Source organism: Schistocerca americana, chromosome 3 (genome assembly GCF_021461395.2).
Source record: "Schistocerca americana isolate TAMUIC-IGC-003095 chromosome 3, iqSchAmer2.1, whole genome shotgun sequence".
NCBI lineage: Eukaryota > Metazoa > Arthropoda > Insecta > Orthoptera > Acrididae > Schistocerca > Schistocerca americana.
In genome coordinates, this window is record NC_060121.1 from 970,263,734 (window position 1) to 970,276,341 (window position 12,608).

General features: G+C 43.5%; 1 protein-coding gene across 1 annotated transcript in view; it reads left to right on the forward strand.

The window, feature by feature from the left end:
* Positions 1–12,608, forward strand: part of LOC124606967 (alanine--glyoxylate aminotransferase-like) — a 66,091-nt gene that overhangs the window by 16,939 nt on the left and 36,544 nt on the right. The window contains exon 2 of the mRNA XM_047139104.1: positions 3,953–4,145. Within this exon, the coding sequence (XP_046995060.1) occupies positions 3,953–4,145 (193 nt within the window). The remainder of the gene's footprint in view (positions 1–3,952; positions 4,146–12,608) is intronic.

Consider the following 12,608-nt stretch of genomic DNA (forward strand, 5'->3'; position numbering starts at 1 on the left):
CTTGGCACTTGGTGCTGGTTAAGAGATTTGCGATAAATGCAAACCGAGCAAAGGGCCAATGAAATAGAGTACTCTTTGTAAAACTGAATTGGGATTCCATCTGGACCTGGTGACGTAATTGTATTAAACTCTTTCAGTTGTTTCAATATTGTGAAAAGGAAAGTTGCTATCACCATATAGTGGAGATGCTGAGTCGCATAGAGGCACAACAAAGAGACTGTCACAAATATAGCTTTTGGTCTGTAAGGCCTTCATCAAAATTAGATGACAAACACACACACATACACACTCACGCAAACGCACAACAGACACACATGACGAGTCATGTGTGTGTGAGTTGCATTTGCGTGAGTGTGTATGTGTGTGTTTGTCATAATTTTGATGAAGGCCTTACAGACCGAAAGCTATATTTGTGACAGTCTTTTCGTTGTGCCTATCTGCGATTCAGCATCTCTGCTATATGGTGAGTAGCTACTTTCCTTTTCACAGTATTGTTACATTCATCCTGGATTTTCCATTGTTTTATTTTTGTCTTTCTGTTATTTCTGTACATCAGAGTTACTTATTACTATGTCATCCATAGGGGAGTCTGTGCAATGATCAGATGACAGTACGCCTCTTGATAATGGGGTCCCGGGTTCGATTCCCAGCCGGGTTGCTGATTTTCTCTGCCTGGGGACTGGGTGTTTGTGTTGTCCTCATCATTTCCCTATATTGGACTTAGTAAAGTTTGGGACTTTGTACAGGTGCTGATAACCCCGCAGTTGAGTGCCCCACAAACCAAACATCATCATTATCATCATCAGATGACAGTATGTTTGTACTATTCTCCTGCATGAACAATTTCTTAAATAGGAATTTAAAACTTTGTCCTTCATTTTGCTATCTTCTACAGTCAAACCAGACTGACCAACTGGATGGACTGGATGGATGCCTTAGGCCCGCTCAGTGATTTCACATATGACCAGAATTTTTTTGGGTTCTCCACCAGATCTTTAGACAAGATATGACTGTGGTAACTCTTGCATGCTTCACACATAGATCTTTTTGCAGACGCACAGATCTTTACTAATCTTTGCTTATCATCATTTGCATTTGTTCTTTTGGACCAAGAGTGCTACAGTCTTTGCTTCCTCAGCATTTTCCGAATTTCGTTATTAAACCATGATGGGTCTTTTCTGTCCTTAACCACTTCTTGGGCACATACTTGTACAGAGCATGATTTACAATCTGTTTAAACTTTGCCCATAGTTCCTCTATGGCCATCATTCTGGAACTAAATGACTGCAGCTCATTGTCTAAGGGAGATGTTGACAACTGTCTATCTGCTCTTTCTCCTAGCCCACTTGACTGATTAATTAACCTTCATAACCATAGTTGCTATGATGACGTTCATTATCACTAATTCTCTTCTCTATACTGACACCATCTATAAGGTCTGGCCTGGTTGTAGCTACAAGGTCCAAGATACTTCCATTATGTGTTGGATGCCAAACTAGCTCCTCAAGACAGTTGGGAAACATGTTCAAAAGTACGAGGGTGGTTTGAAAAGTTCTCGGAATCACCACAAGAGGTCAGTGCTAGTGCAACGAGTTGTTCACATGATATTCATTGGTCCGTTGCCTGCAAACACATGCCACATCAGTGCTCTTGGAAGAGAGCTGTGGTGGTGACATTGCTCTGTTGTTGTTCCCACATAGTGATTTGTGGAGCAAAGGACATTCATGCCAATTTCCACAATACACTGGGGCACTCTGGTCCTTCATATTCAACTGTTGCTAAGTGGACAAATGAATTTAAATTTGGTCGGGAGAGCTTAGGTGATGATCCGCGCAGTGGTCGGCCAATATGTGTCACTACCCCAGAAATCATTGCAAAAGTGCACAAAATGGTCATGGAGGATCGCCGATTCAGAGTGCATGAAATTGCTCATGCCTGGCAGACATCATCTGAAAGGGTATAACACATTTTAACTGAAGAATTATAAATGAAAAATTTATCTACAAGACGGTTGCCGCGACTCTTGATGCTGGATCAAAAACATGTGCCATCGCCATGGAAAAATTACATGAACTAAGGTATGCATTGTTGCCACACCCACCTTATTCACCTGAAATAGCTCCGTCAGACTTCCATCTCTTCCCAAAAGTGAAAACTTTCCTTGGTGGACAAAGATTCACTTCAAATGAAGAATTGATAGCCGGAGTTAAGAAATATTTTGCAGGTCTGGAGGAAACTCGTTTTCGAGGTGGGATCAAGGCACTAGAACATCACTGGACCAAGTGCATTAATCTACAAGGAGATTACATTGAAAAATAAAAAAGGTTTCAGTGATGCAAGTACTTTTTTCCTATTCTGTTCCGAGAACTTTCCAAACCTCCTTCGTATGTCACAAGACTATCTGTACCCCCTGCAATGAATCCATACTTGGTAGGTTAAAGTCACCACCAACTAGTTTTACATGATCTGGGTACTTATGCACAACTGACAATAAACTTACTTTGAATGTCTCTAGAACTGTCACAGTGGAGTCGGGAGGTCGTTAAAAACATCCAGCAGTTAACTTGGTCTCACCTAGACCTGTTATGAGCAACCAGATAACTTTACCATCACACTCAGTTTCTACATAAAGACTCAAAGGTGTTCTCTTTCTACCCTTCAAGACTATTACACAATATTTCATAACTTTTGGAACAAAAAAAGAACCCTGTATGTCAGAATATAGGAGAACTCTTACACAGTGCTACTTATTGAGATGAGACCACACACTTTCTGTGAATCAAAGCACACTTGAAATTTTGTCTAATTTAGCCAAATAAGTCAAGGTGTCTAAAGCAGAGCAGTGAATAGAATGAGCAGTGCTAGGCCACGAGCCTGAGGTACTACCTCTTCTTCAGGCATCTCCACAAGCCATATATCAACAGGACGTTGCTCAGCAACATTTGACAAGGAATTTGAAAGCCTTTTTCAAAGAAAAATGGTTGCCACTCTTTCCATGACCTGTATATTCTTCTGATACTTGCTGTCAAATATGTCGGAGATATTATAGGTCAGCAACTGGTTTGTCACAGTGCTCCAACAATCACTATTTATGCATTACATGAAAACTGTGTGGAAGGAGGTTTTCTATTCCATAATATTTAGAGGCTCAACACTGCAGCATGTTAGGACTTCATCTCATAGTGTATCTCAAAGGAAGAGTAAGTATACAGTTTTGTAATCTTAATCATTTGTGTATTGTCATATACCTAATCTGCGACATAAAATTTGTTTATGTCATATGTACCCTTCAAGGTGTTGCAGTTTTCAGATGTTAGTGTATATTTCCTTGGATGCACCCACCTCCTGTAGAACAGTGGAAACTCTAGGTAGGAATATCAGCAATGAAGGAAAACACAAATTGCTTCTTACCATAAAGAAGACAAGTTAAGTCGCAGACAGGCACAATTAAAAGAGACTTACATAAAGCTTTCGACCGCAACCTTCATCAGCAAAAGTGAAACACACACTATTCATACACACAAGGAAGCACACCACATGCACACATGACTGTCAACTCCAGCATTCTGGTCTGAGTCATGTGTGTATGAGGTGTGCTTACTTGTGTGTACGAATGGTGTGTATTTCTCTTTTACTGATGAAAGTGGGTCGAAAGCTTTATGTAAGTGTCTTTTAATTGTGCCTGCGTGGAACTTAATGTGTCTTCTTCATAGTAAGCAGTAATCTGTCTTTTCCTTCATTGTTGATATCATCTTGTTTCTTAATTAGATAATGCAACAGACTGAGTCTTGATCAGTCTCTGTATTTATGAAAGATGTGGTAGTGACACCTGCAGTTTTGTACTTGCTTTTATGTAAGTTAGTGCACTAAGCCATAGCACATCGCAGAACATTCTCATTTTCCTGATTATTGTAGACTGGCACATTTAGTCTGTTCCTCTTTTCTTTCGCAGATCATGGATGAAATAAAAGAAGGGCTGCAGTATGTGTTTCAAACAAGGAACAGGTTGACACTTGCTGTTAGTGCCACTGGTCATGCTGGAATGGAAGCAGTTATGTGTAACCTCATAGAACCTGGGGACATTGTCCTTGTTACGGTGAATGGGATCTGGGGAGAAAGAGCTGCTGACATGGCTGCTCGTTATGGTAGTATTTACACACCTTTTATTGTTAAATGAGGAAATCATGTTACAATTAAAAAAAAAGTTATATAGAAATACTAAAATTTTGTAGAGGAATCTTAACATAAAGCTGCGACTTGTTTGTTCACTTTTCCTTGTCCACTCTCTCAGAGAGGCTAGTGAGGTGTGAAGGCAGTGAAACCTTACTGAGAGACATGAGAGACATGGTAGAATAAGCATCATATATATATAGGTCCATCGTCATTCTTCCGGCGGACAAGGGTTCCACGACCTTGGTACTCGATCGTCGGGAGTATGTGGCTGAGGGGCTGCGTCAGCTTTCAGACAACAACACATACAAAGTTTGCCAAGGTAATCCCATTCCTGATGTCCAGGCGGAGCTTCAAGGAATCCTCAGAACCTTAGGCCCCCTACAAAACCTTTTACCTGACTCCATCAACCTCCTGACCCCACCGACATCCCACACCCCTACCTTCTACCTTCTTCCTAAAATTCACAAACCCAATCATCCCGGCCGCCCCATTGTAGCTGGTTACCAAGCCCCCACAGAACGTATCTCTGCCTACGTAGATCAACACCTTCAACCCATTACGTGCAGTCTCCCATCCTTCATCAAAGACACCAACCACTTTCTCGAACGCCTGGAATCCTTACCCAATCCGTTACCCCCAGAAACCATCCTTGTAACCATTGATGCCACTTCCTTATACACAAATATCCCACACGTCCAGGGCCTCGCTGCGATGGAGCACTTCCTTTCACGCCGATCACCTGCCACCCTACCTAAAACCTCTTCCCTTATTACCTTAGCCAGCTTCATCCTGACCCACAACTTCTTCACTTTTGAAGGCCAGGCATACCAACAATTAAAGGGAACAGCCATGGGTACTAGGATGGCCCCTTCGTACGCCAACCTATTCATGGGTTGCTTAGAGGAAGCCTTCTTGGTTACCCAGGCCTGCCAACCCGAAGTTTGGTACAGATTTATTGATGACATCTTCATGATCTGGACTCACAGTGAAGAAGAACTCCAGAATTTCCTCTCCAACCTCAACTCCTTTGGTTCCGTCAGATTCACCTGGTCCTACTCCTAATCCCATGCCACTTTCCTTGATGTTGACCTCCACCTGTCCAATGGCCAGCTTCACACGTCCGTCCACATCAAACCCACCAACAAGCAACAGTACCTCCATTACGACAGCTGCCACCCATTCCACATCAAACGGTCCCTTCCCTACAGCCTAGGTCTTCGTGGCAAACGAATCTGCTCCAGTCTGGAATCCCTGAAGCATTACACCAACAACCTGACAACAGCTTTCGCATCCCGCAACTACCCTCCCGACCTGGTACAGAAGCAAATAACCAGAGCCACTTCCTCATCCTCTCAAACCCAGAACCTCCCACAGAAGAACCACAAAAGTGCCCCACTTGTGACAGGATACTTTCCAAGACTGGATCAGATTCTGAATGTGGCTCTCCAGCAGGGATACGACTTCCTCAAATCCTGCCCTGAAATGAGATCCATCCTTCATGAAATCCTCCCCACTCCACCAAGAGTGTCTTTCCGCCGTCCACCTAACCTTCGTAAACTCTTAGTTCATCCCTATGAAATCCCCAAACCACCTTCCCTACTCTCTGGCTCCTACCCTTGTAACTGCCCCTGGTGTAAAACCTGTCCCATGCACCCTCCCACCACCACCTACTCCAGTCCTGTAACACGGAAGGTGTACATGATCAAAGGCAGAACCACTTGTGAAAGCCCCCACGTGATCTACCAACTGACCTGCCTACACTGTGACGCATTCTATGTGGGAATGACCAGCAACAAACTGTCCATTCGCATGAATGGACACAGGCAGACAGTGTTTGTTGATAATGAGGATCACCCTGTGGCTAAACATGTCTTGGTGCACGGCCAGCACATCTCGGCACAGTGTTACACCGTCCGGGTTATCTGGATACTTCCCACTAACACGAACCTATCCGAACTCCGGAGATGGGAACTTGCTCTTCAATATATCCTCTCTTCCTGTTATCCACCAGGCCTCAATCTCCGCTAATTTCAAGTTGCCGCCACTCATACCTCACCTGTCATTCAATAACATCTTTGCCTCTGCACTTCAGCCTCGACTGACATCTCTGCTCAAACTCTTTGTCTTTAAATATGTCTGCTTGTGTCTGTATGTGTGTGTGTGTGTGTGTGTGTGTGTGTGTGTGTGTGTGGGCGCGCGCGCGCGAGTGTGTGCCCGTCCTTTTTTTCCCCCTAAGGTGGGTCTTTCCGCTCCCGGGATTGGAGTGACTCCTTGCCCTCTCCCTTAGAACCCACATCCTTTCGTCTTTCCCTCTCCTTCCCTCTTTCCTGATGGGGCAGCAGTTTGTTGTGAGGGCTTGAGTTTTGTGTGTATGTTTGTGTTTGTTTGTGTGTCTGTCGACCCGCCGGCGCTTTCGTTTGGTGGGTCGCATCATCTTTGTTTTTAGATATATTTTTCCTATGTGGAATGTTTCCCTCTATTATAACCATATATATATATATATATATATATATATATATATATATATATCAAAAAACAAAGATGATGTGACTTGCCGGATGGGGGCGCTGGCGGGTCGAAAGACACACAAACATACACACAGGATTCAGGCTTTCGCGGCAGACTGTTGCCTCATCGGGGGGGAGGGAGGGAGAGGGAGGGATGAGGGGATGTGGGTTTTGAGGGAGAGGGTGGGGAGTCGTTCCGGTCCCGGGAGCGGGGGGACTTGCCTTGGGGGGAAAGAGGGACGGGTGTGTGCTCGCACACACACACATGTCTATCCACACGTGTACAGACACAGGCAGAAACAAGCAGACGTATTTAAATATGTCTGCTTGTGTCTGTATATGTGTGGATGGATATGTGTGTGTGTGCGAATGTATACACAAATTTTCAAGCTTTCGCAACCCATGGTTGCTTCATCAGGAAAGAGGGAAGGAGAGGGAAAGACGAAAGGATGTGGGTTTTAAGGTAGAGGGTAAGGAGTCATTCCAATCCCAGGAGTGGAAAGACTTACCTTGGGGGGAAAAAGGGACAGGTATACACTCGCACATACACACATAGCCATCTGCACATAACAGACACAAGCAGACATATGTAAAGGCAAAGAGTTTGGGTAGAGATGTCAGTCGAGGCGGAAGTACAGAGGCAAAGATGTTATTGAATGACAGGTGAGGTATGAGCAGCGGCAACTTGAAATTAGCGGAGGTTGAGGCCTGGTGGATAACGAGAAAAGAGGATATATTGAAGGGCAAATTTCCATCTCCGGAGTTCTGATAGGTTGATGTCAGTAGGAAGTATCCAGATAACCTGGATGGTGTAACACTGTGCCAAGATGTGCTGGTCGTGCACCAAGGTATGTTTAGCCACAGGGTGATCCTCATTACCAACAAACACTGTCTGCCTGTGTCCGTTCATGCGAATGGACAGTTTGTTGCTGGTCATTCCCACATAGAAAGCTTCACAGTGTAGGCAGGTCAGTTGGTAAATCACGTGGGTGCTGTCACACGTAGCTCTGCCTTTGATCGTGTACACCTTCCGTGTTACAGGACTGGAGTAGGTGGTGGTGGGAGGGTGCATGGGACAGGTTTTACACTGGGGGCAGTTACAAGGGTAGGAGCCAGAGGGTAGGGAAGGTGGTTTGGGGATTTCATAGGGTTGAACCAAGAGGTTACGAAGGTTAAGTGGACGGCGGAAAGACACTCTTGGTGGAATGGGGAGGATTTCGTGAAGGATGGATCTCATTTCAGGGCAGGATTTGAGGAAGTCGTATCCTTGCTGGAGAGCCATATTCAGAGTCTGATCCAGTCCTGGGAAGTATCCTGTCACAAGTGGGGCACTTTTGGGGTTGTTCTGAGAGAGGTTCTGGGTTTGAGGGGATGAGGAAAGCCTTTTTAATCAAAATGTTATGGAAGTTGAAATTTACGCCATCAAGTTGTTGAGTGTTTCATGTAGCCAAACCTGAAATGTGCTTCCCCGTGATTCTATTGTGGGTGATGCATGTAATAGGTCAGCTCTCCCCCATTGCCTAAGTTCTGTAGAATTTTCAAATCGCTTCTTAACATATGAAAAACACAATTAACTGAAAATAATTTTACTACTAATATTCAGCAGGATTGTTTGATTGAAAAGGATAGCAAGGAATGAGACATACAGTCAACTTGCCAAAAGTGTTGCAATTTCTGCCAAAAACTAAAAATCTGGAGAGTAACAGAAAAGTAGAGAGATCTATGAGTATTTCTCATTCTAGGAAGTATATATGAATATCAGTTAGCTTTAAAACTGCATAAGTCACTATTTTTGACAATTCTGTTTTACATGACTAAATGGAAGTTGATGCATATATACATCATTATGTATAGAAACCATGTATGTGTTCTGTGTAAAATAGGCATGATGGGATTTAGATATTTGCTTTGATTTTGAAACTGTAAGTCACTACCTTGTGGCATTTATCAGCGTAACAGTGTTGTACCACTAGAGTATGTTGTTCGCATCTGCTGTCGGTAACCGCAAATTTCAATAATTGTGGGAAGCGCATTGTGTTGTATTTGTTATAGAAGCTTCTCTGATTGTTTAAGCTGTGCAAGCATGTATTCTTCAGACAATAGTGACGTTAGTGTCAAGAAGAAAAAAAGAAAATAGAAATACACGTGTATATAAGTGAAGTACAATAAAAACAGCACAAGTGAAACAAACTCCATGTGTTGGCTACAATACCAAAGTAGTCCATCCATGAAATTGGAATGTTTGTTTCAAGTACATAGCCAGTTACTTACTTACTTACTAATGATGCATGATTTTATTCTATATTACTGTTAACATACTCCAACCTCTTTGTTTCTAATGTTGGAACTGTTGAAAGATAATCCGTTCATATCCATTATAATCTATGATGTAGTTATTTGTTCTTAATACTAAGTGACAGAATATATGATAGGGCACACACGTAGATGGAGTATGTTACTGGTTACTAATGCACCCAGGAATAACAGATTCACAGTCAATGTTATAGAAGGTAACGTGTTGTAATGTTGTAAAAACACTATATCAGAAGTAACACCACCCAAGTTTTGTTCTGCTTCCATATGCAGAGATTCCCAATAACAATGAACTACTGCATCCTTTTCTATTTTCCTTAGACAGGCTAGCCATGTATTGTGGGTAACCAGTGAAAGTATCTAACTACTCTAAAAGCATGAGTTTGTTTTCTGTCAAATGTTGTTTTGGAGTTTTGGAATGTCACTAGATTTAGCAATACTGCATCATAACCTATCCTCTGCTTCCTTTAAACTTGAATCCATTTTAACTAGAAATTTACTTTCCTTCTGTTTTTAGAGCTTCTTCTACTGTATTTACATAAATTTTGCACTCTTACACTACCTTTTCAGCAAGGGTGCTGCCAGGAATCAGCAAAGAATGCTCCTCCAGATAATGCGTAAATTCTTCTCGTCTGCACTGAGCCTCCTGATGCAGGATCTCAGCGGCGAGTGAAATGATGTTAGATAGGAGCTGATCTCTTAACCAACCAAATAAATTTTGCTTTTCCAATAACTTTTAGTGAACAATTGAAATGCACCTTTTTAACAATGCTGGTATGACAGATCCAAGCATACGTCCATATGCTACCATGTCTTGAAACCAAAGGGTGAAGATACAAGTATTCACAAATTGAAGAGCTTTCATACAGATATTTAATGATGTATCAAAACATTATCCTTGTTACAAAACAACTTGTTAATTTACCTTTGGCAGTTTATATATAGCTTATGTAGATAAGAAAAGAAAAGAATGAAAAAGTAATATGATTCAGTAAGGCACAATACTTGCTGCGCTGTCTGCCCAGGATGCATGGCAGCCTCTCTAGGTCAGTCATGGAGGGACTTGTATCATGCACTGTATGACTATGCATGCATGCTCACACTATAGGACTATAGCACTACTTTTCCTTTGAGGGAAAGCGTTAACGTTGGAGATGTCCATATCTCCATTGGCAGGTGATGACTACTGGAGCAGGTGTCATGCTGCCACAGGAGAATATGGTCTAAAATGGTCCGGATAGGCATTGAACCCATTCCCCTGTGAAGACCATAAGGGAAAGCCAGTGACAATGGTGGTGCATCAATGTCCACATCCACGCAGACACTCAGCGATGGAGGCAACAGAGAAGACTGTGGCTGGGGTGGCGGTGGTAACAGGGGCTGCAGAGATGGAGGTGGCCTCGTGCTGACTCCTTCACCCGGCGGCAGTGGTACCCAGAACAAAGACTGTGCTGGAGCTGATGGAGGTGTGGACCGTGATGCAGGGACTGGCACAGATGGTGGAGGTAGCTGCGGTGGCAGAGGGCTCTCCAGTGTGCGGTTAGTCATGCGTGGATGGAGCTGGTCATAGTGTTGTGACACTAAGCCATTGGAGTTGTGCATGATGCAGAGGCCTCAGGAGCAATGGACACCTGCTGGCATCCACTTAGGGTGCAGGCCAAACCTGCGGGTCCAGATGGCAGGGTCTGGATGGAATCGGTGTGAGGCAGGTGCCTGTGGGCATTGTCCAGAGCAGATGAAGCAGAGTACAGGGCTGGCAGCCATGAGGAAGCTCCACTGGGCTATGGTTGCCAACTGGAATGAATCCATATGGACTCAAGAACCTATCAAGGGCTTCACCAGCAGAAGATTGAGCGATATATTATTTCACTTGAGTTTTGATTGAACAGACGAGGTGCTCTGCCTCTCCATTAAACTGAAGATGATAGGCAAGTGCCGTAACATGCCGGATGCCACTCTTTATACAAAAATCTTCAAAATCTAGAGACACAAGTTTTGAGCTACTGTCCATCACCTGAGTATATGGCACCCCTTCTAAAGAAAACGTTTTTGAGAAGGTCGTGACCATAGCCACCATGAACGTGGACAGACAATAAACTACATAAGGAAATTTTTAAAAAGCTTCAGTTACTACAAGCCAAACAGAGTTAAGGAATGGACCCACAAAAATGCCCCAAATATGCTGTCAGTGGTGCTGAGGGGGCAGGCCATGGGGAAAGAGAGGCCAGTGGTATGACTTGATGGGTGGTGCTCTGTGGGCATGCTGTCACAACGCGTGTAATGTAATTGTCAATACCCGGCCAGTACATGTGGCAGCAGGCCAGCAGTTTTGTATGAGAAACCCCTCAAAGGTCCAGGTGGAGAAGGCACATGACATCCCTTCGCAATGTGGATGGGATCACAACTCTGGGCACTGACTCTTCAGTAGCCAACAGTAACGCATCATCTAGAACTGAGAAGTGGTGGCAGAGAGCATAATAATTACATAAAGGACCTGACTCTTGCCCCAGTGGTTTATCCAGCCAACCGTGGTGGAGAAACTGAACAACCAGACGTAAGACAGGATTGACCATGACAGCCACAGACATCCAAGAACTGCTAATGGGAAAACCATCCACAGTGTTTTTGGCTTCAAAATCAAAATGGCAAAATGGAAACACAACAGTTCATCCTAATTAAATGCAGAATTGGGGCCAATCAGCAATCAGGGAAGACCATGTGCATTAGTGTGTTGTACTGAGAGTTGGAAATGATACTCATAGTTACAGCATGACAAAAAGAGAGCCCAGCATTGCAGGAATGGGATACTTTGCCCTGTAAAGAAAACAAAGGACTGAAAAGAGAATCCAGTGGTTTATGATCAGTAATCAAATTAAACTTAGAATCATATAGGAAAACATGAAATTTTTGGAGCTTGGACTTATTTTTCCATTTGTGAGTAGCCCTGTTGCTCCGAATCCACAGTTTAGGAAGTGTACGAAATAGGGGGTCAGAACAGTCTGCATCTTTGTGTGCAGGCCCAGCCCCAAGGCCACACTGAGAGGCATCTATGATCAAAACAAGATGTTGCCTGCTTGGAAGGCAACCAGGCAAGGTGCCAAGTATAATATTGATCTTAACAGGATAAGAGCAGGCTCGCAGGTGAGTGACCAGTGCAAATGCACATCTTTACATAAGAGAGCATGAAGTGGCTGGGCCATTGTGGCTGCCTCAGGAAGAAATTTTAGGACACAGCAAAGCTGTAAAGGCATCAACTTGCTGTCATAGAGGCTTGACACCAGCACACAAGACTTAAGAACTGAGGTAGGTGATAGACAGCTGAAAAAATTGTGATTTGTCCAAGGTACATTTCAGACCAGCGGCTTGTAGCACCGTGAACAAGGCATGAAGGTTCTGCAAATGTTCATCTGTTGAGGAACCTGAGATAATATCATCCAGGTAGTTGATGCACCCCTGCATGGAGACAGGTATGACAAAACCCAAAGATGTATGTCTATCTAGTTCTGATTTGACTTGCTCCCTTAAAGCTACAGGGACTGGGTGACAAAAATAAAAAAAAATAAAAAAAATGGGGGTGTGCTGTTGCTTTTATTGTGATGTGACCCTTGAAACTGG